This window comes from Sesamum indicum, linkage group LG11 (assembly GCF_026168435.1).
Source record: "Sesamum indicum cultivar Baizhima isolate 11 linkage group LG11, ASM2616843v1, whole genome shotgun sequence".
Classification (NCBI taxonomy): domain Eukaryota; kingdom Viridiplantae; phylum Streptophyta; class Magnoliopsida; order Lamiales; family Pedaliaceae; genus Sesamum; species Sesamum indicum.
Genome location: NC_142667.1, coordinates 6,231,912 through 6,257,142, shown reverse-complemented (window position 1 = coordinate 6,257,142; position 25,231 = coordinate 6,231,912). Strand labels below are relative to the sequence as shown.

Sequence of the window (25,231 nt, the reverse complement as noted above, 5' to 3'; positions counted from 1 at the left end):
ATATGAATAAATTGGTGAATTTGCATAAACACCATCTCTACGATTGAAAAGGACCTATAAGTTATAATTTATTTAATGACCTAATTAATAACTATCTATACAGAGGATAAGGGATTTAATAGCTAGGAAATTTCTCAATGCAATAACTCCTTTCAATTTTCATGAACTTATTTAGTTATTCCGTGTTATATCATTAGGGTATTTTAGTCTACCTTACTATAGAAGGTGTCTTGTATAGGGGATAATTAGTGATTTAACTATTTTTTTTAACCTATTTACTCTTCAACATATTTATTTTACATGATAATTTATTTAATTAATTTCATGTGCATTCTAACATATTTCAATGTGATGAGTGATCTATTTCTCAATGAATTAAATCCTTTTTTTTTTTTTTCTATTTCTTATTGTACTTTCAAATAGTCTCAACTTTCACCAAACCTAATTTTATAATTTTTTCTATAATTTATTTCAACCATAAAAATAGTTCATTGATTTGAGAAATTGGATCATACCAAAATGTGAGTTGAAGTAATAGCATCCGAATTATATATATATATATATATATATTTATAATATATGATTTATTATATTATTTAATGCATTTAAATTTACAGATTATTGCAAATATATTATCTGACCTGCAAATGAGGAAAACCTTACTTTTTAGATGAGACAAACTATACACATATAGATTTCATACATTATAAAAATCTCAACCGCGTCGGGTTGGACTTTTTATTTTAAATCCTATTTTATTTTATACTTCAATTAACATAAAAACATTGTGTGTACAAAATTTACGTACGTTATTTATTTTATTTAAAAAAAAGTTGAAATAGAAATTGTGAAGAGTACGTAAATAAAATATGTAATCTGAGACTTTTAGTGATTTGAATCAGGGAAATTAGTTTCCGACGTGGTGCATATATAATAAAACATAAATATTAAGTTGAATCAAAGAAACGTAATGTATGTGCACATACAAATGCCCTTATCACATTTTATTTTTTAAAATAAGAAATAATATTTTTTTATTTATTCAGATGAATAAAAATTTATCCCTGTGATCTTACAAATAAAAAAATATTCTTTTATGAAAATAAAATAATAATTATTTTTTTTAAAATAAAGCAATTTACCTCCCTGTGTAAGGACGTAAATTGCTTCAAACACAGGGAAGTAAATTGTTGTATTTTAGAATATATAGGGAGATAAATTACTATTTTTCCTTTCATAAAATGGTAATTTATTCATTTGCAATATCACAAGGGATTATTTGCATTTTTTCCATTAATATATCATCGTCCAAAAGATTGATCAATTTTTTTTAATTATTTCTTACTTTTTATTTAATAGAAAAGCGTATAATTAATCATCCTTATTCCAAGAAAATGATTAAAGTTGTTCTTGAAAGACATCCAAACGCGCAACAAAACACATCCAAACGGGTAAAAGATAAGAGATCACCAAACACGGTGCCATTAAGAGACGAGTGCAACTGTGGAAGCTTCTCTGAAACACCACATAACATTGGGTGAGATCCCTGCTCCACCTGCAAACCTCTTTCTTGCCCTACAATTAAAATATACGTAAACTTTAAGGATTATTTCTGCAAGAAGATGATGCATGATTACTTGATGAGGTAAATAACTCCTTTCAATTTCATCAACTTTTTTAGTCATTAGGCTACTTTAGTCTACCTTACTATAAAAGGTGTCTTTGTAGTATTGATTATTAGAATATTAAGTTTTAAATTATTTATAAGGGATCACAACTACGGTCTATAAACGGTACCATCACAGAAAAACCATCATCAGATTATGAGACTTAGTTTCCAGCTCCACCTATAAACCTCTTTCTTGCCCTACACTTAGAATATACATAAACTTTAAGGACTATTTCTGCAAGGAGAAGATCATGGATGATTACGATAATGATTTACAAAAGAAACTTGATGATGTAATGCCATGGATAGGCTTGTATATCGCGTCAGCTTCTGCAATTTGCACACTTGCAATGGTAGCTGATATTCTCAACCGATTCGGATCCGGTAAGCTCTGGTTCCCTAGCAAATACTTTTCTCTGAACGCTACTTGCTTAACTTTATTAGGCGTGGCAATGAAGCTACCAATGGATGTCAACACCCTTTTGTTGCATGAATCAGATCGCTTTGCAAGGATAAGTAGTTTATTTTTTATGGCAACCGCGATGGCTAATTTCATGTCATCCTTGGGTTCCATGGAAGATAAAGAGATTCTAATGAATGTTGTTGCGCTTGGGATCCTTGTAATCACAATCCTGATTAACGTCTTGATACAAGGCTTTCAGTTGCAGGGCTCTCTTGGTACTAATTTTTTGCATAATGACGTGATTCCTACATTTTTTATGCTTCTTTTGTTTGCTACATTAGTTTCTTCAGCAATCACGCTCCCATCCAGCAAAAGGAGTTTGGAGTCGAAGTACCAAGAGATGCACAAGGTAGCTATAGAGGAAGAAGGGATGGCGAAAAGGGGGCAAGTCTTCAAAATCGACGAACGAATGATTGATGGGATGAAGAAATACTGGGTGATGGCAGAGACTAGCTACCCTCAATTTGTGATGGCACGTTCCGTCTTTTGCACTACTTCAAGTGTTTTTTGCTTACTATCTGCCCTCTTTTTGCTATATGATCTTATTTCATGGTTCATCGGTATGGGGAAAGTCAGGCTCGGAGCATCCCACTCTGTATATGGACATTACACGAGATGGATTCTAATAGTTCAAACAATTGGGGTGGTGGTGGGCACAATTGCACCTTTTTTCAGATGGTTCACTGCTGTCAAATTCAAATGCCTAATGGCATGTCATAAAATTAGCATCAGAGAGGAACTCAAGATTGAGATGCACTGGACCCAAAGTCTTGTTAACTGGAGAGACAGCTTCTCAGATTTACAAATTAGAACAACAAGTTTAGGAAGTATCTTCATGATGCAAAATGGTTTTCTCTAAACATTCTCATTGGAATTCAGATTATGATGGTTCTAGTTAGCAAGTTACTTGTCCTCATTCCTGCTTTACTCGTAGCTCAGTTTCTCTTGTGTTTCAATAAATTCAAGATGCAATGTTTATCCAAACTTACAACCTCAAATATTGATATGGAATCCGAATCAGGAGGTGACACAGAGCTGAATCTCAACCGTTTTGCTCTTCTACTTGATGGAGAATCAGAGCTACCCAAAAGGACCCTGAAGTACATCTTCCGCCAGGCGGATAAGGTTATTGAAATGGGTGAAAAGCAGCAACCGCAATATCTAATACATCTTCTAAATATATTCAGTAACTTTAGAGGGGTAAGAGATTTTGACAGCTCTCAAGTTCCAAGTCTACATTCGCAAGAACCTCCAAATTGCTGGTCTCTACCATTAGTAACTCTTACAAGCATTGCAATTTCACTTCCAAATGTTGCAAATAACAAGAAGGCCACACAACTAATGAGCAGTGTGAGCGAAGGGTTGTCCCTCGTCAAGCTTATAGAGAATGCACTCTATGAAAGTGATGAACTCGTGAACATCAGAAATGCTGCAGACGTTTCTTGGGCTAGAGTCTCACTGTACATGAAGTGGCAAGGGATGGATCTTAGGAAGATATCTCTTAAATGCAAACAGTCCAAGAATGTATTACAAGAGCTCTCCAACAATGCTGAAAAAACGATTGAGAAGTTCAAGAGAACAACAAATGATTTGGAAAATCCACTCAACTGGTCAGCTAACATTATAGCAGCCAATTCAATGTATCGGATCAGTCAAACTATTTTGCTATCTTGCCAAGAGGAAAATGAGCAAAACGATGAGGACTTGTTTCAGCGGTTATCTGTAATGATTGCAGATATTCTGGCAGCTTGTTTTACAAATTTAACACGCGTGATAATTACCAAGTGTCACCAAAATGCCATTGAAAGACGGGAGAAGAGTGTTGGCGAAGCGTTTCTCCTTCTTGGTAAAACAAAGCAAATTCTTGAACTTCTCCAACAGTATGAATGGCCATCTCTAGATCTTGACAATGTTGGATACATTGAAAAATGGCGTGATTTCTTTAAGGAGAATAATCAGACTCCAATGGCCTCCCCTTCAACTTCAAGTGATGAAGCAGTGAAAAGTCTAGTTTCTAATGAAGAGCAAGTAACTGCTATAAAAATCATAAACTGATATTCTATTTCTTCCTACTTAATTGCTTGGTAATATTTGTGTTTTTAACACATCCGATTGTTGTAAAATTTCCTCTTGATTGTTGGAGAAATTTACAAAGTTAGCTTACTGCTTAAGCCTTTATATATTTGCTTCTGATTCAATTTTTATATATAAGGAAATGTAAATGAGCCCTAATTGAAATAGCAAATCTCAGACCTGAAAAAGAAAAACAAAAATTTGAACTCTTAAAAATATTGATCGTTTGATTTTGATTAATATAATTTTTTTATTTAATTTTATTTAATCATGGTAGAAAAAATTAATTTTACCATAATATTTTAATACAAAGATATATGTATAATATTTTAAAAAATAGAAGTTGTTTGTGTAAATAATAGATGTTGATGCTTCTAACGGTTCATGTATAAAAATAGTGTATGTAAATAAAAAACAAATCAAGTGATATAAATATAATTATCCTGCGACTTAATGATCTTATCTCTACTCAAATAATAATGTTTTCTTGTCCTACAAATTAATGTCTTGTGTACTTGAAAAATGATTTTTCATTTAATCCAAAAATATCTAACCTTATTTAGATGATAATATGATATCATCAATACTTAAAATTTTATATTTAATAATAAGATATTAAAATCAAATGATTTTTCTTTTTAACTGAACTTTTAGATGGAATTCTCATTTAACAGGGGTGGGCGAGCATGGGGTATTATAAATTTCGAGTTTTTCGGATCGGGTACCCGACAAGTATATTTGACTATCCAACACAAACTCGATAAAATTGGGTACCCAACTAATCGGGTAGCTATTATAGTCACGTTCTTGAAATTGGATACTTATTGTTTTCATTAATTTACATGCTAAGAAAAGTAGAAGCACCAAATATATATTTAAAAGCCTGTATTTTTTATAAATTTTATACTTATAAATTGTAATTTATATGCATGGAGAGACTTAAAAAAATAATATAAATTATGATATCGATTTATTAAGCTAAAAAATAGTATAACATCGTTAATTCAAATTAATAAATAAAATAATCCAATTCGAATATTAATAACTTGATAGGTAGATCGATCAACTCATATATCATTCCGATTTTTACTTTATTATTTTATTGGTAACAACAAATAATTTTATTTTCTATTTTCTATTTTTTTTTATTATATCTTAATTAGATGTCAAATACCCGATTAACACGATCGGGTACTTATCTCTACCGATAACCATTCAGATCTATTCAAAATTGGATTCGAATAATCTGAAATTAATCCGAAAATTATAAAAATTGTCCGGCCCAATCTACCCGAACTTGTTAGGATCGAATCGAAACTCGAACAACTCAATTTGAACATCCATCCCTATTTAAGATGATATTCAAAATTGGACAAAATAACTGGTCTTGGGTTCGGATTTCATTCCCTTCATTTAAATAAGAAAAGTTTCACGTGCACGTCATGAAAGAGGGGGTGTGTGTTTTTAGATGAGGAGCTATTGTTAGTTTAAGATTTAAATGTTGAAATATTCAAAGTTCCTATTTTTTTTATATAAAAAAAACATAACAATGCTCACAAATTTTTGTTCTGCTGTAAGGGTTCTTAAATTTTATGTCTCTAACATTTGTGTTTTTATTTATTTATTTATTTTTTTAAAAAAAGAAAATTCAGAACACGCATATATAATGACAATGACTTTATGATAATATATAATAAAATAAAATACAATACAATATATAATTTCTAAATGATTACTTAGTAAAATAATTTATAACTACTAATTAATGAAAATAGACAAAATTTTCCACTTACCTATATATGAAATTCACACTTAATGTCTTATAATTTTAGAGTTTTAATTTATTATCAGATATTAAATTATTAATATTTGGCACAATTTATTAAGTTCAAGGATTTATAAAACATAAACCAAGGTAAAAAAAATTTTTTTTGCGTTTATCCTTTTTTTAACGAAGGCAAACATTCTCGCTAAAAATCTAGAATAATGAGTAGTTTGCCAAAAGTCACATAAATAAAGAAGTAGGTTCTTTTTTTAAACAAAAAAAATAATCATTTCATTTTGTCAAGTTACCAATACACTATAAAAAATAAAAAAATTTACTGACAAAAGAAATCAAGTGACAATTGATTGGAATAAACTGATTATAATTATTTCTATTTAATATCAATATCTAAAAAGACCATTACAATATCATACTCAAATTAAGGGTAAATTATATTTTTGGTCCCATAAGTGGACCTGTTTCTATTTTTGGTCTCACACTCAGGTCAATTTGCACATTGAGTCCCATATGTGGTTTTTTTTTTTTTTTTTTATTTGAGGACCATTGAGGGATTTTTGTCCAATGATAATGGCAGCTGCTCTCTCCGTTAGTCAAAACAATCAAAATGAGGGTAAATTATATTTTTGGTCAAATAAGAGGACCTGTTTTCAATTTTGGTTCCACACATAAATGGGCGAATTGGCCTGAGTGTGGAACCAAAGTTGGAAACAGGTCCACTTATGGGACCAAAAATATAATTTACCCTTATTTTGATTGTATTAACTAACGGAGAGAGTAGCTGCCATTATCAATTAGACGGAAATCCCTCAATGGTCCTCAAATTGAAAAAGAATATCACATATGGGACTCAATGTACGAATGGTACCCTGAGTGTGAGACCAAAATTGGAAACAGGTCCACTTATGGGACCAAAAATATAAACCCCTAAAATTAATAATATCGAATAAACTAAATTTAATTAAGTCTTACTATTACAGTAAAAACAACATACCATGGATAATGTAGTTCAAGCCTACGAGCTTTAAGGTCATGAGGCCGAGCTAGACTTCATTACATTTTAATATTATCACTCATTAAATATTGGCAAAATTACATTTTTGATCTTGTAATTATAGGTCATTTGCACTTTTGATCTTGTAACTTACTCTACATATTTTATTTCTTTTCTGATAAATTTAGTCTCGAACATCTCACATTTAGTCCTTTTTTGATAAACTTAATTTTGCATTGACAATTTTGCCCCCCTTTGCGCTGAAGTATATCTCATTTTTTGTGTTGTAATTGTAGGTCATTAGGATCAAAATTGTTAACACAAAACTAAGTTTGTCAAAAAAGGACTAAATGTGATATTTTCAAAACTAAAGTCATCATAAAAAGGATGAAATATGTAAACGAAGTTACATTATGAAAAGTGCTAACGACCTATAGTTAAATGACTAAAAATATAATTTTTTCTTATATATTTAGTGAAAATAAAATATATTTTGTCATAATTGTTCATATTGTTAATAATTACTATTATTTTGTAAAAATTGTTATTAGCAAATTAGTGACAAAAAGATATGCAAAAGGTTGTCACTAAATATAATTAGGGACAGATTATAGTGACAACTATTATTTATTGTCACTAGGTCATCATTATGTATCTATAACTAATTATATTTAGTAACAACTTTATATATAGTTTTTGTCAGTAATAATTATACAATGAAAAGATAAAATTTCTAGTCACTTAGTGTATATTTTTAGTGATAATTTTAAAGTTGTTACATGATATTTTGTCGTAAAATCATATTTTCTTATAATGATCATAATATTGATATATCATTTAGTAATCCAAGTTCATTTTGGGCCCCTAACACTTCAACTTAGTCCAACCAAGTGAGGGTTAATTATGACTGGTTTGACCGAAACCTCATCACATATAAACATTACATGCATGAACATCAAATATTAAAGCAATAAACAAATCCATCGCATGCAATGAAATCTAGCATGCCCCTGTTGGATGATCACAAGCACAACTTATGCGACCTATTGACCCTGCAGTGAGTTTATGGTCAGTTTAGGGTGGCCCTATGCTATTAGAAAAGTAATTTACCCATCAACATCTAGATGGACCTTGAGATATCTCATGGGCTGCCTTCTCCGTGGGTCTCCTTCTCCGTGGGTCTTCTTCTCCACGGGCTTGCTTAAAATAAAACCTCACAAAAAATATCCAATACCACTCTCATTACAATTAAATAAGAAACGTCGATCAGAAGTCGAGGGGAGTACATTAGGAGGGAGATAGCAAGCCTTATTATTCCAAGACTAAAAACAAGGAGGGAGAAAATAAAATCACAAGGGCACACGGGCCCACCCAACAAAAACTAAAAGATATACATGCGGTCTAGGGTTCCGTGATTATCCATTCACATTCATTCTAGCACATAATAATAATTAATCATGCTGGACAAGAAATAAACATTACACAAATATCGCGATATCCAATATCAGGGCAATTAATTATATGCAGAAAATAATAAGTTTAAAATTTACAACTCAAATGGATGATGAAGCCTAGTGCATCCAATGCACGCATATAAATCAAATTAATTAATTAAGCCTCGTACATCCAATGTACAGAAATAAGCCAAATTAATTAATTAAGCTTTGTGCATCCAATGCATGCAAATAAGCTAAATTAATTAAAGCAATTTAATTGTAGAAAAAATCTATTAATTAAAATAATTATTAATATTTTTCAGAAAATATGCAGAAATTAGAAAATCTAATTTTCGAAAAAAGGGAAAAAACGGCCCAACCGTCGACCGTTAGCAGCTGCAGCAGTGCAGTGGCCGCACAATCGGTCGTGCGCGCATTGGTCTCATGCACGGAATCAAAGAAGAGGAGGTTGCCTGCTCCCTTGCCAGCATGCGTGTGCATGCCCCTGGGTGCACTGCTATAGTGCACTGCTATAGTGCCATTATTTTTTATTTCCACACACTAATATGAGATTAAAATAAGTATTTTTTCAAAAAATCTAATTTTCATAAAATACTTAAAATCATCCAAAATTGCAAAAATTTAATGAATTTATTTTCTCACATAATTGTTCAAGAATAAGCAAAAAATATATCATGCTTCAAAAGAAAAAAAAATATATTGTCATGTTATTTACATAATGCCATAGCCCCTACATCGAATTAGGCTCTGATACCACGTGAAAGTGCACCGCAAGGTGAGAGTGGATCCGTCGCGGAACGCGCAAGCGAATAATAAAAATGCATAAATTAAAATGAGATTGCAGTGAAACCATAGTTCCAAAAGGTGTACTCTTGGAGTTTCTGAGCATTCGATATAGTTAATAATAATAAGCGACAACAAAATTAACAGGGCTATTGGTTGAATGAAATACGAGAGGTACTAGAACGTAAATCAAGAATTACCTATTTCTTTGATTTACTTCAAACCACATTCGTTTTGATCCGTTCACACAAGGCTTCAACGTAGAAGCCCTCTAAAGTTGCATCTACACCACACCGAAATTGAAATCTCTCAATTCTCTTTGCTAGAAGAAAATTAGGGATAAAACACACCAAGTGTGTATGAGAGGAAGCGGGAGGCCAACTGGGGGAGAGTGTGTAGGAAAATTATTTTCTACTGTGTATTCATTCAGTAGTCATTCCAAATGACTAATACACATGTATATATACCTTGAATAGATGCATTAAAATATATCTTGGTTCATTTAACCATCCACAAGGTAATAAAATACTTTATTCCAAATAAAGGATGACTAACATGGCACTTTTCAAAAGTAAATTTGTTAATCAATAATTTTCGTCTCTAACAATTTTCACCAACTTAATTAATGGGCTTGGGTCAATTTTAATTAATTAAAATTCAAGATTCAATTAATTAAATCCAATTTAATTAAAGTCCACTTAATTAAGTCCATCATATATTTAATCCAATTAGCCAAATAATCCTTTATTAAATAATAAGTCCAACTTATTAACTAATATGGGCAAGCCCAATATAAATTAATCCAATCAATTTATCCTTGGTCTTATCCATCCAATGGATTCCTCTCATATATAAGTAATCCAATTACTTCCGAAATTAACTCTCAATTAGTTCCTCGTCCCTTCTCGGTGATTTATGTGTGACTCTTTAAATTCACCTTTTAGCTAGAATTGGATTAGTGCCCAACATTATTATTATTAAATTTAATTTAATTAATAATTCTTAAAAAATCTTGATCAAGAAATCCCGTCACCATGGGTGGCCATTTAGCTATGGTCCATGACACTAGAGGCTAGGTGAATTTTCCGTGTGAACTTTTACTCGAGTCTATATGGGTATGGTCCTTCCATTTATCATCTCCTGGCCTTAGTCTAGGGCATGGAATTGAGCGTCGATTTCCATCCTAGACTAGGCGTCTATGCTTAATACTTGAGATCGCGTTATGCCAAATTGCTCGACATAGAAACCTCTTCTTCCTATTCGATCAATGACCGTGGCCACCACTTTATAGAGCATAGATGCATTTCCAAGTGCATAGGAGATACCTCTGTTACGTTTTGACAGGGGAAGGATCCACTTTTTGGAACTTACCATCCTCGCTACATACTTTGACTGCACTAGACAAGGCTTATGATGACTATGTTTGAGACACGACAACCTCTCACACAAATCTAAGATACAGTCATCGCATGGACATGACTGCCGTGATTCCTCAAGTCTGAGGACTACTTCTGTACTATCGGAGCCGGAGACTCAAGTCATACCGATCGAGCCTCCAAGGCTTTTGTATGACGATCCCCGTGAGTCAGTTTAGTCGATTCGATACCTAGCCAATCGACCCATTAAGATCGCATAGATGTCCCACGTCTGTTTCCGATGAAACATTACACTCATCAAATGAATGCGACTTTTAATGCAAGTCCCAGTAGGACTCTGGATGCCTAGTCTCGAAGTCCTCAACTTGAAACATTTCAAACCCAACCCTAACCAGTTGATTTCGTGACCGCCATCTAATGCGTAGTCCAACTGTTGCACAGTTGTTAAATTGGTCTTTGGGCATCTGTTGTGACGTTCAAAAGTGCTTGACGTAATTTGGTAAGCACAACAGATATTTGTGCCGACGATGAATTCTTACCATATTCATCAGGACAACATTGCTTAAATAAAGATTGTTTGAGTGATTCTCAAAACCTCCAATCCAATTGACTTTTGGTCACCCATTCCAACACATTTCCACTACTCGTGGTCGTGTCTGAGGCAGGTGCAGCCAAATCACCATCATTTTTGGTTCGAGAGCATGAAGGTGAGTAGTTTTAAATTAATTTTTTTTATCTAATATAATTAAATTGTTTAATTTATTTTACTAGTGTTTTAAAGAATTTTATTACTGCAAATGACCCATTGGTGGGACTATGATAATGAGTCCATAGTCTGGGTCTTCCACATGTGGGTCGGGAAGTATATTTAGAAGAGCTTCTCCGTCGCCCAATTGAGCCTGGTCAGGCCACTATGGCTGGCCAACGAGGTCTAGCTCCAGCTCCAGTCGTATTGGGCCAGCGAGGACTTCCAGCAGGAGTCCTCGAAGAATAAGGCAAATTGGGCAGCGAATCCCACGGCGTCCTTGACTGTGTACATAGGGGGTCTTCCTCAGTCGGCATGCACAACAGGAAGTTGGTAAGTAAATAAAAAATATTTGTGTGTTAAATTATTATTTTTAAATATGATGCTGATTTATTAAGTTTACTTATACAAGAGACAGAGCTCGATCGGCCGCCCAAGCAAATGAGATTATTTGAGCGGTGCTACAAGAAGAAAGAGGAAGGCGGTTGGAGCGGGCCGAGGGCGGTGAGGGTGGCGGTAAGTAGCTAAATATTTAAATTATTTTTTTAATAATTATTTTTTTATTTAATAAAGTATTAACAATTTTATTTTTTTTTGCACGATACGTTACATAAGGTAATGGAGGATCATCAGCCATAGCTCACGACTGACAAGCTTAATGGACCTGCCGAGTTTGAGGCTTCGGTGGCGATGAAGGAGCAGCAGATGTGGCTGGTTGCAGTTCGCGGCATTCATATTAGCATCGCCACCGCCACCGCCACTACCACTGCCAAACCCAGTCATGGAGGATTGCATCAACCGTCTTGAGACGATGATGACCTACATGATGGACATGATACGGGAGATACGGGCCTCCTCGTCTATTACAGAACGGCCTCCGACGAATCCCCCGATCGAGAATCAGGACGACGCTGACGAGGACCAATTAGATTAGGTTTTACATCTTTTTCATTTTTGTAATTAAATAATTTTTCATATTAATATAATATTTTTTAATTATTAATTATTTCATAATGTTTATTAAATTTCATTATTTTGTATTTAATTAATTAATTAAATTTATAGAAAAAATTAATTCAAATTTTATTAAATTAACTGTAAATTTATTTATTTATTCAAATTTATTAAATATTTTAATAATTTATTATAAAATTAAAAAATTAGGAACGGGTTTAGTCATGCTAAAGAAAATATTACAAGTTTAATAAGAACCCGTTCCAAATCCCATTCCAACGATTGGTCCAAAAAAGTGTTCCTAAACTAGATTTCCATTTCAAATTAATATACAACCATTCTAAATAGAATTCCTAATCAGTATCTAATTTGTCATCCAAATTATAAATCATTCCTAATTCTAGTACTAACACAATTCTACAAATGTGTTCCAAATTCAATAATTCGTTGCAAAAGATGTTTCAAGGACCGTTCCAAACTTTTATCTAAAAAACATAAGTAACTGTTCAAAAGACCGTCTCCAACCATTCCAATTGTTAAGGCAAAAAAGTTTTGGACTACATCAATATTAGGAATAGTTCTTAGCAACCGTTATAATGACCATCTCAAGTTGGAACCATTTTCTTTAATCCATTCCTAATATTTTGTAACACCAACTGCAGGGATGAATATCCGTCCGTTCGAAGTCCGTCCCAATGTCCGGTCTAAGTATGTTATGTGTTCTTGAAATTGTTCCAAAGTAAAAGAAAACCGTTCCAAAAACCGCCCCAAATCTAGCCTTTTTTTATAGTAAGAAAAGAGAAAGAAAGAATAAAGAATAAGAAAATAGAAGAAAAAGAAATAGAGGAAAAGGGTGGAGGGGTTGGCGATCGCCGGCGGAGCAATGGCGAGCGGGGTAAGAAGTGGTTGGCTGCAATTGTAAAAAGAGAAGGTGAGATCTGCGAATTTAGGATTTTGATGTTGATTTTGATTTTGATTTTTTTAATATTTAAATATGAAATATAAATCTAAATAATAAAGAAAAAAAGGAAAAAGATGTGTATGTGTGTATGTATGCAATTGTGATAGATTAGGTGATTGAGTTAGGCATCCCCATCCTAGTGTCATACTCCCCTATTCAACAGATTAGTTGGTCTACTTACGCGTGGGCACGCTTAACTTGACATAGCAAAATGGCATCCTGACAGATTAGGTAGTTGAGTTAGGCGTGAGCACGACTAAGTATAAGGTTGATATATGTTCACTTTGACTTGCAAAATTAGATGTTCGTGATATCACAACACTCACAAGAAATTAGATAAGAGAAGAAAATTGAGATAAAGAAAGGAACATGGGTTGCCTCCCAAAAAGCACCTTTCTTTAACATCTTTGGCTAGACATTGTTGTGTCTCAACTTAAATCAGTTGGCACTTTAAATCCACTTCTTCTATGTAATGCACCCCGTGATGGTGTGTGATTTAGGAGAACTTGATGGTCCATAGATGACTTCTTCTTTGAACTTATTTTGTGAAGAAAGACTTTGCTCTTGTAAGTTATTGGACTCGAGGTGAGGCTTTTGGTGATTGTCGTCTTAAATGTTTCCCCTACCATCGAATATAGCATTTTCTCGCCCCAAAAGATCAATAAAATACATGAGAAAAACAAAATATCTATCATTAGAATTTTGTGTGCACCACCAGTGCTAAAACTCATAACCTTATTATCAAATTCCATAGATAGTATTTCGGCATTAATATCAATTTTGGTTTTTGAGGTTTTAAGGAACGGTCTTCCTAGCAAGATGGATGTAGAATTGGGAGAATTATTCACTATTATATCAACCAAATAAAAATCAACAGGAAAAAATAATTCATTAACTTGCACAAGTACATACTCAAGAACTCCTTCGGAGTAAACTATGGAACGATCGGCAAGTTGAAGCACAACCTCCATTTCTTTCTATGGGCCAACATTCAAAGATTTCTAGATAGTAAGAGGCATAACATTTATTGAAGCACCCAAATCATACATGGCTTTTTCTATTCTAATCTTTTCAATTTTACAAGGGATAGAAAACGTACTCGGATAATTGCATTTAGGATGTAGTTTTCTTTAAAGAATGGCTGATACATTTTCTCCCAGCCTTACCTTTCATTACCTTTGTATTCGAATTTGTTGGTGTACAACTCCTTGAGAAACGTTGCATAGCGAGGTATTTGCTTAATTGTATTATGTAAGGGAATATTTACCTCAACTTTGCGTAAAGTTTCAAGAATCTCCTTCTTCTCTTCCTCCTTTTTGGATTTGGCGAATCTTTGGGAAGGGAGGTTTAGGCACGAACACCTTGGGATTGTCCTCGCCGACTTGATTGCGTTTTTCAGCTTGTTTTGAGGAATTTCGAGTGCATGCTCTATTTTGCCCAGTTCTGCATGCCCATGCACGATTGAAGTTTCGTCCTCTATTTTGCTATGCTGTGCGTGCCCATGCTTAGTGCTATTTTCAAGTTGTAGCTCTTTTTAACTGCACAGGTGACAACACTAACATTTTGTTTAGGATTAATGATAGTTTGGGAGGGCAACTTACCTTGAGACACCGACCGGATAACAAAGGAGACTAGTTGGGACATTTAGAATTCCAAATTTTGTATGCTCAAGCAGGTTTCTTTTTGGAATTTGTGAGTTTCTTGTTGAAATTGTTGGGTGCTCAAGGCCAGTGTTTTCACGATATCCTTTAGGGGTATACCACTATTGGGATTGGTTTGAGGTGGTGGTGGTGGTTGTTGGTGTGAACCCTTTGAAAGTTTTGACGTTGATTGTCATATCTCAAATTTGGGTAATCTTTCCATCCAGGGTTACAGGCATTGGAAAAGCGGTCATATCTCCTTTACTATTGCCTGAAAAATCCACAAACAGCTTTAGCTTGTTCACTTAATTCTTAGTGAAGTGTAGGACAAGCGTCAGTGCAGTGTCCCGAAGATGTGCATATTCTACAAGCCTTGACTTGTTGATTGCTTCCCCCTATAAACTTTTCAACAAGAGAGGTACATTTATCAAAACGTTCATCAATAGAAGTACTTACCTCATTTACCCGTAGTGGTGGGTTGTCATTTCTACTACCAAATTACTATTTATTAGCTGCCATGGTTGTGATTAGTTTGCGTGCTTCGATAAGAGTTTTGTCATACAGAGTACCTCCACTAGCCGCATCCACCAAGTTTCTATTTGCTTCAGACAATCCTTTATAGAAATATTAAATTAGAAGGTGGTCGGATATTTTCTGATGGGGGCAAGTCTCCACCAATTGCTTAAATCTCCCTCAATACTCATAGAAACTTTCACTAGAGAATTGGCATATACCACGGATTTTCTTCCGGATGTTTGTAGTCCTTGAAGCGGGGAAGTAGTTCTTAAGATATTGTTTTCTTGAGCTCATTCCAACTAACAATAGATCTTGAAGGTAAGGAGTAGAGCCAATATTTTGCTTTGTCACCCAATGAGAAGGCGCTTAGCTTAACTTGTTCTTTGGTAACTCCTTGGGGCCTCATGGCAGAACATACCACATGGAATTCTTTGAGGTGTTTGTGCAGGTCTTCACCTACAAGGCCACTAAAGTTGGAAGTAAGCGAATGAGGCCGGACTTAAGTTGAAAATCAACATTTAAAATAGAATATGTAATGTAGAGAGGCTGTTGATTTAAATCAAGGGAATTCATCTTTTTGATTGTTCGTTCCAGATTTTGGGCCATGACTTAGTCTTTAGAGTCACTAGACTTGGGCACGTCTAACTCAAAATCTGCTTTTAGTTTGGAGGAAGTAGAAGTCTCTTCCTTGTGTTGCTTTGTTTCTTTTGGGAGTCAACAAGCGGTCTTCTCAATCTCTAGGTCAAATTCAATTCACCTGTATGAGAAGAACGTGGCATAAAAAACCAAGTAAAAAGAGCAAGTAACCAGAAGAGATTAATTTAAAGACGTCAATCCCCGGCAACGGCGCCAAAATTGGATGGATGTGAATCCACCCAATATTATCCTACCAAAAACTTGTGAAAGTGATGAGGAGGGTCGAATTCACAAGGATTGATTTTAATTGAATTCCTTCAAGAGTAGAAAAAAATGAAAATAAGGGGGATTTTGATTAAAAGTCTAGATCTAAAATAAAAAAAAAAGAAAAGAAAACAGTATTTCAAAGAAGAATAAATATGAAAAGAACATTCCAGTTAAAGACAGGATCATAGATGCAAAGATGATAATCATTCATGAAGATAAATTGGTTATGGCCATTGGTACGACCTAACGACCTCACCTTTCCTTACCTTGTGGATAGTAAAGGATTGTTTGTTGATTAAGTTTCTAATCAGTAAACAACCTTGCGAACTTCCTGAAGATTTAATTTACTGACAGCATTGAGAACTAGAAAGCCCTAATTCTAACTTTTAAACTCATACGAGGATTTACTTAAGTTATATTGTGCATTCCCCACAACATAATCGAAAACTTCTATATAATCAATTGTGCTATGTTACCACTAGTTATTGAACTAAACAAACAATTACGAATTTGCAAGTTCAATTGGCTAGGCAAGTATTCTTGACAATGAATAACGGTACCTATCATTCATAAATCAGATTATTTGTATAACAGCACAGAGAACAACACAAATTTGTTTAGTATTGGGTTCAACCAATCAATTAAATCACACATTAACTGTCGTCCCCCCGACTCGTAAGACAGAAAAACATCGAGCATGTTCCTTTGTTCACAATAATGGTGCAACTTGCCTCTAGTCCAAATGTGCCACGACTCGTGAGGCCAACTTAGGTCATGGCAGCTTCCTCACCACGTTATTACGGATGGAAACCTTGGATAGATCAAACCATTTTGATCCAAGTCCATTTATGGACCCTAACACTTCAACTTGGTCCAACCAAGTGGGAGTTAATTATGAGTGGTTTGACCGAGACCTCATCACATATATAACATTGCATGCATAAATATCAAATATTTAAAGCATTTAAATAACGCATCGCATGCAATAAAACCTAGCATACCCTTGTTGGATGATCACGAACCCAACCTATGCGACCCACTGAGCCCGCATTGAGTTTATGGTCAGTTTAGGGTGGCCTTATACTACTCTCTTTACAAAATATTTTACCCATCAACAAAGGGCTTTGTGATATCTCCATGGGCTTCCTTCACTTTGGGCCTCGTCCTTCGTGGGCTTTCTTCTCCATGGCTTTGCTTAAAATAAAAATCTCATAAAAAATGCCTTATACTACTCTCATTACAATTGAATAAGAAACCCTGATAAGAAGTCGGGGGGAGTACATTAGGAGGGAGGTCGCAAGCTTTATTATTCCAAGGCTAAAAATGATGAGAAGGGAGAAAATAAAATCATAAAGGCACACGGACCCACCCAACAAAATTTAAAGACATACATGCGGTCTAGTAATCCGTGATCATCCGTTCATATTCATTCTAGCACATAATAACAATTCATCATTTAGACAAGAAATGAACATCACAAAAATATCGCGATATCCAATTTCACGACAAACAATTATATGCAGAAAACATAAGCTTAAAATTTGCAACTCAAATGGATGATTAGGACTCGTGCATCCAATGCATGCAAATAAATCAAATTAATTAATTAAGTCTCGTGCATCCAATGCACGCAAATAAGCCAAACTAATTAATTAAGCCTCGTGCATCCAATACACGCAAATAAACAAAACTAATTAATTAAGCCTCGTGTATCCAATGCAAGCAATTAAGCCAAATTAATTAATTAAGCCTCATGAATCCAATGCACGCAAATAAATCAAATTAATTAAAGCAATTTAATTCTAGAAAAAATAATTTTTCTCCAAAATTAAATTAAAACTAATTAATATTTTTCAGAAAATATGCAGAAATTGAAAAAATCCAATTTTTCAAAAATGGCAAAAATAGCCCAACAGTCGGCCGTCAGCAGTAGCAGTAGTGTAGTGGCCGCACTGCCTACACGTAAACTCGCGGCCGCACTACCTGCGCGTAAACTTAGGCCGACAGACAGTGCACTACTACAGCATCAGTTTTTTTCTTTTTTTAATTTCCACACTTTAAACTGAAATAATAACAAGTATTTTGTCAAAAAATCCAATTTTTATAAAATACTTTAATCATCAAAATTGCAAAAATTAAACAAATTAATTTTCTCATATAATTATCCTGAAATTAGCGAAAAATATATATCATGCTTCAAAAGCAATAAAGAATATATTGTCATGCTTATTCACACAAAACCATAGCCCCTACACTGAACCAGGCTTTTATACCACTTGAAAGGCACCGTGAGGTGCGAGTGGAACGGTCCGAGAACACGCAAGAGAAAACGCTGATATAAAAAATGCGTAAATTAAAAGGACATTACAATAAAATCATAGTTCTAGGGGGTGTACCCATGGAGTTCCTGGGCATTCGATGTAGTTAAAAATAAACGACAATAAAATTAAAAGGGGCTAATGGTTGAATGGAATCGAGAGGTATAAAAATTATAAATCAAAATTACCTCTTTGATTTATTTTGCACATCCTTCGTTTGATTCGTTCACCCAAGGTTTCAATGTAGAAATCTTCTAAAGTTGCGTCCACACCACACCGAAATCGAAATCCCTCAATTCTCTTTGCTAGAAGAAAACTAGGGAGAAAAATACACACTAGGTGTGCATTCAAGAGGGGGGTTGGCTGAGTGGAAATTAGGAGAGTAGGAATTTATTTTCTTGTATTGTGTATTCATTCATTATTTATTCCAAATAACTAATACACATATATATACCTTGTATAGATGCATTAATATATGTCTAAGTTCATTTTAACCATCCATAAAGTAATAAAATCCTTTATTCCAAATAAAGGATGACTAACATGACACATTCCAAAAGTGAATTTGTTAGCCAATTATTTTCTTTTCTAACAATTTCCACCAACTTAATTAATGGGCTTGGGCTGATTTTAATTAATTAAAATACAAGGCCAATTAATCAAATCCAATTTAATTTAAGCCCATTTAATTGAGTCCATCATATATTTTAATGCAATTAAATATATGAGCCCAATAACCTTTTATTAAATAATAAGTCCAACTTGTTAAATAATAAGGGCAAACCCAATATAAATTAGTCCAATTAATTTAACTTTGGGCTTATCCTTCAATGGATCTCTCTCATATATGAGTAATTCAATTACATATGGAAATAATTCCTAATTAATTCCTTGTCCCTTCTCGGTGATTTGTGTGTGACTCTTTAGGTTCACTTTTCAGCTAGACTTGGGCTAGCGTCCAATACTATTTTTAGTTAAAACTCAAAGGTTTGTTATCCCTTTGTCGCAGGGTAAAGAGGCTGAGCTCCGTCTTTCGCAGCTTCCGGCTACTAGCGAACTGGTGTAAAAACAGGGACCTGAACTCCTAGAAACTTCCTATTGCTCTAGGGGGCTGCTGGTTAAACCATTGTTGTGCAACCCTAGCGAAGGGGGTTATGAAGACTCGACATTTAATCCCATTCGTCTATCTGTGCAGCAAGGCCGCGTTCTCAAACCACAAAGATGTTCCTGGGGGTCAGCCGACCCGTCGTACTGAGTAATAGCAGGAGTACGACAATTTTTCGGTAGCTCGTCTGCCATCACAACGTCTGTGAAGGGGACACCTTGTAATTCTTCTCTTGAAATTCCCGCTATTTGGTGCTGCACATCTTGGAGGTCTTTTTGAAGATACTCCAAACGGGTCAGCCATTGTTGGGGGACCTCCGGTAGGTCTACAGAAAGGTGCTCTTGTACCCCGGTAGGGAGGGCTCTTGTCGTAGAGACACCTTCTCCTTGGGGAGTTCCTTGTGTCACTTCTTGAAGGGTACCTTCTTCCGGCATGGGGACTGGACGAGCAGGGACTAGTATGCTATCTGCTCTCGTACCACTCTTGCAACAACCTATTGGATTGCATGTGGTGTTAGAGGAGATACTTTGCCTAGGAGGATGGTCACCTTGGAAGATAATAGAAGAGCTGGGAAAGTTGGGGTGGACCCTCCTACTGGTGCTAGGGAGGCCCCTACAACAATCTGCAGAGGTTCATTGTTACTAGGTACCTCCGCGATCTTCGGCATGTTAGCGAGAATGTTGGGGGTCTCCATCGTATCTCACGCCTTTAACCCAAGTTTCCCATAGACAGTACCAATTGATGTGTGCAATTTTAGCACAGCTCAAAAGTTCTTGGATCTTTACGTCGGATTTGGGCTAATTGAATAAAGGCTCTTGAGAAAGAGGACCGACAAATCAAAGCGTATCACTTTGATGCTTACGTTAGTCCCGAAATTACGAACAAATAAAAGTGCACATGGATTATAATGAGAAATTATGATTAAACTAAGAATTTACTATGCAAGAGCACAAAATTAGGATGTGAGAAAAGTAACAAGAAGAGTTGAAAGCTTGTTTCAGCAAGGGTGTCTGGTGGAGGGTACTCCCTGTATTTATAGAAGAAGATTTCCTTCATGCAAGAGTCCAAGGAGGTCAACCTAATGAGAAGAGTCTGCATCCCCGGCGGAAGAACTGGGATCTGGTGGATAGGGATCCTTCTTATTCGTCTCAGCAACAAACTCTCGAAAAAAAAGGGGGGCTCTTTACTCATGTGGTTTCCTATCTTGGTGAGGAGTCCCGGTCAAGCTGCAAGTCCATCCCCCTGTGGGCACCGCGCTCCTTTTGGCTTGGCTTAGAGGGCCCTCGGATTGGGCTTCCATACTGGACCGAGTAAAATGGGCTCCCCTGTTGAACTTTGGTGCAGAGAGGGGGAACATTTTGGGCTGAGCCAACTGGACCTTTCCTCTGGGCTGGCTGGATTGTAGGAGGTCCCCTTCTCAAGCATAATGATTTTGATGGGTTGCCTCTCTCAGGAGCTGGTGGGCCCTTATTTGGGCTTAGTACTTTGTCTTGGGCCAATTTCTTTTGGTTTGTACCCACCATTAATATATATTTGTATTGTGTTATATTTTTTTTTTAAATTGACAAGTAATTCACTTATGATTTTTTTTTATCAATTTCTGAGTTATTTATTTATATCAAGATATAAAGTTGCATTATGCAATCTATTTATTACTCATAAATTTATGTCAAAATTTAGTGAGTCTTATGAATTAATATAAAAGTAATGATAGTAATAACAAGAATGATGGTTGAACAATTTTAATTATTTTTATTATTATTTTATTATATATTTAATGAGATCAAAAAGTTTAATCAATAATTAAGATATCTTTAAATCCATGCTCCCGAATCATACTAGATTCAAATATGATTTAAAATTACATGGCTTGATTCAACGATACACCGTCTTGTATGATTACTCTTATGTTTCAAGTATGATATTTCGGCATCCATATATCCAATAAGTCAAAACTTTACCAAATATATTATTTTGTAAGTATGATCGTATCTAACGGTTTGACTTGAATCATGATGGTCCGGTTAACCCATGTTGTTCAATAATGTAGGATGATAGTTACATCAATATAATATTGATGCGTGCGATTTTAGCATGGGTCCAAAGTTCTTGGATCTTTACGTCGGGTTTGGGCTAATTGAATAAAGCCTCTTGAGAAAGAAGACCTGCAAAACAAAGGGTTAGTACTGCAATGCTTAAGTTAATCCCGGAATTATGAATAGATAAAAGTAAAAATGGATTAAAATGAGAAATTATGATTAAATTGAAAAACTTTGTATGCAAGAGCTCGAAATTAGGATGTGAGAAGAGTAACAAGAAGAGTTGAAAGCTCTTTTTCAACAGGGCGTCGGTGGGAGAGTACTCCCTGTATTTATAAAAGAAGAGTTTCTTTATGGCAAGAGTCTAAGGAGGTCAACCTAGTGAGAAAGGTCTGCATCCCCAGCAAAAGAAGTGGGATCTGGTGGATAGGGATCCTTCTTATCCATCTCAGCAACAAACTCCCGAAAAAAAGGGGGGGCTGTTTTCTCATGTGGACTCCTATCTTGGTGAGGAGTCCCCTCAAGCTGCAGAGTCCGTCCCCTTGTGGGCATCTCACTCCTTTTGGCTTGGCTTAGAGGGCCCTCAGATTGGGCTTCCTTACTAGACCGACTAAAACGTGCTCCCTGTTGGACTTTGGTGCAAAGAGGGAGGGCCTTTTGGGCTGAGCTAATCGGACCTTTCCTTTGGGCCAGGCTGTACCGTAGGAGGTCCCCTTCTTGGGCCGAGCATAATGATTTGGATGGGCTACCTCTCTCAGGAGCTGGTGGGCCCTTATCTGGGCTTAGTACTTTATCTTGGGCCATATCCATCATTAATAAATATTTGTATTGTGTTATACTTTCTTTAAAATGACAAGTAATTCACTTATGATTTTTTATCTATTTCTGAGTTTTATATTTATATCAAGATACACACTTGCATTATGTAATCTATTTTATTAGTTATAAATTTATGACAAAATTTAGTGATTTCTATTAATTAATCTAAAAATAATGATAATAATAACAATTTAATTATTTTTATTATTATTTAATTATATATAATGAGATAAAATAGTTTAATCAACAATTATGATATCTTAAAATTCGGGCAACCGGATCATGCTAAATTCAAATATATATAAGAGAGTGTCCATTAGATCATATCAGACGATATGATTTAAAATCACATGACCTGATTGAACGATAAACTTCTTGAATGATTATTCTTATGTTTCAAGTACGGTATTTCGGCATCCTGTATCCAACAAGGCTAAAGCTTTACCAAATGTATTTTTTTGTAAGTCTGATTGTATCTAACGGTTTGACCTTAATCTTGATGGCCTAATTAACCTATGTTGTACAATAATGTACGATGATAGTTACATCATATAATACTGATGCGTGCGATTTTAGCATGGGTTATACATACTGAGTAGGCAACTCACACCTTGCATTGTATTTTTCAGGAGATAAATCACACTGACAAGTCTTTGGAGTTTGAGCGGTGCCATTATTGTGAATAGGTGGGTCAGCCGTGATATATGAAACCAAGATTTTTTATATGAGAATATTAAATGTAGCACCCCCTAATCGCTACATCTAATTATCACTATTTCATACTTTCTTTAATTAGAACTCATTCTATAAACAATTCCCTTTCAATTGGTAAAATAAATTCTAATTTACCAATATAATATATATCACAAAAGATAATAGATACCACCAAAAGTTTATATTTACCCTCACTAGATGTTCTCATATACATAACCTCAAGGAAAATCATACCACAATCTAAATCACAAATCCCGATAAAATACTAGAATATTTAACAACCCAACAACCAAAAACTTTGGCTTCAACGGCTGACCCACCTAATAAAGACCACGGCACGGCTTGAAGTCCGATGTGGCTAGTCAATGTGCTTATCTCCTGAAAAGTACGTGGCAAGGAATGAGCTACCTACTCAATAAGTATAACTAACCAATTTATATATATACACAGACAAAAATTCACGTACATGCAGTCACATCGACGAACAGTCATTCGTCATATAGCAACATCAGATATAAGCAGTAATACATACCCACAACTGTAAAACAACCCACGGCATAATATTTGACATTATCGTTTATTAACTACGGGCCCTACTTACTCTAGTTGGAGTACATCAGTCAATGGTTTCGCCGGCCATCATCAACTCATCGTCATATCATATACAGCATAGGATACCCGTCGTATGTGATATCCCCACACTCTTTTACTCCAGTTGTGTAGCAATATCAGCACAGGACATCACAACAAACATGGTATCCCCACACCATCCCAGTGTGTAGTTAACAACACAGGATATTCTCCGCTGTCCGGAATATCCCGATTCCCTATGCGCCATGGTACTTAGCTTAATTCATATATTTTTCATATCACATCATCAATGACATCATCATCAATCACATTATTATAAACCATCGACTGTGTACCAACTAGGTAAGCATCATCTTTTATTTCAATTCACGATCATCATTCTATTTTTTATAATAATTATTTCCTCAATAATAACTCCCAATTTGGTTTTATTTAACAATCAATTATACGATCATCACATAATCATATTCTGCATGTCCCTACACTACCATCACATAACATATAGTAACTATTTCACCTATATTTTGACAATCTAACAAATAATCCATAACTAATTATATAAACAATCAATATACGAAATCCACGTATATAAATATAAAGCCAGGTTCACAATCACATCCAAAAAAATATATATAATATATACAATATTACACATATAGCTATATATATAAATCCAATTAGCTATACTTACCTTAAATCCCCAAATGCTTTGATTTCATGAGGGACTGCTCAACCCTGTACCTTGTCGTCACGTCCTATAATAGAATATTATACGTATGATCAATATATATATAGAATATCATAAACTCTATATAAAATATTATATAATGTTCGTACATTTTCTACCAATCTTTTAGTATTCCACTTATATTAAAGTCCAAACCCTTGTTCCATTTCTTTCAAATAACTACCTTTTTTAAGCTTCTCAAACATATATTTAATTTATCAACTAATTCATAAGAATTTATTTAATCAAAAACCTTATATATTTATGTAGGGTGGTAATCCCCTCAGTGATACCTTAAACAAATGGCCTAACAAAACTATTACAGAAAATATAATGGAGTACAAAACTTCTTAGATATTACAGACCAAATAAGAGAAAAAGAAAAATATAAACAAATTATATTTAAGAATGAAGAAGGTGGCTCAGATAGAACCAGATCTACGTGATACAGCACAAAGCTCGGTCATAGAAGACTTAGACGCCCACAGTCGCACCCACGGCTACTCCACCTTAAAGACCTTTCACCAAAATCACCGAGAACCACGGTCACTGAGACTGATAACTGGTTCACTAAGAACTCGAAGGCTTTAGAGATGTGTGG

General features: G+C 34.7%; 1 protein-coding gene across 1 annotated transcript; it reads left to right on the top strand.

Annotated features, from left to right (window-relative positions):
- The first annotated feature begins 1,521 nt into the window (after nt 1-1,521).
- LOC105173345 (uncharacterized) lies at nt 1,522-4,328 on the top strand. Its single transcript, XM_088875265.1, has 2 exons — nt 1,522-2,053; nt 3,154-4,328. Exons 1-2 carry the CDS (start codon nt 1,921-1,923, stop codon nt 4,185-4,187), a joined length of 1,167 nt encoding a protein of 388 aa, XP_088731391.1. The 5' UTR covers nt 1,522-1,920; the 3' UTR covers nt 4,188-4,328.
- Nucleotides 4,329-25,231: the final 20,903 nt, after the last annotated feature.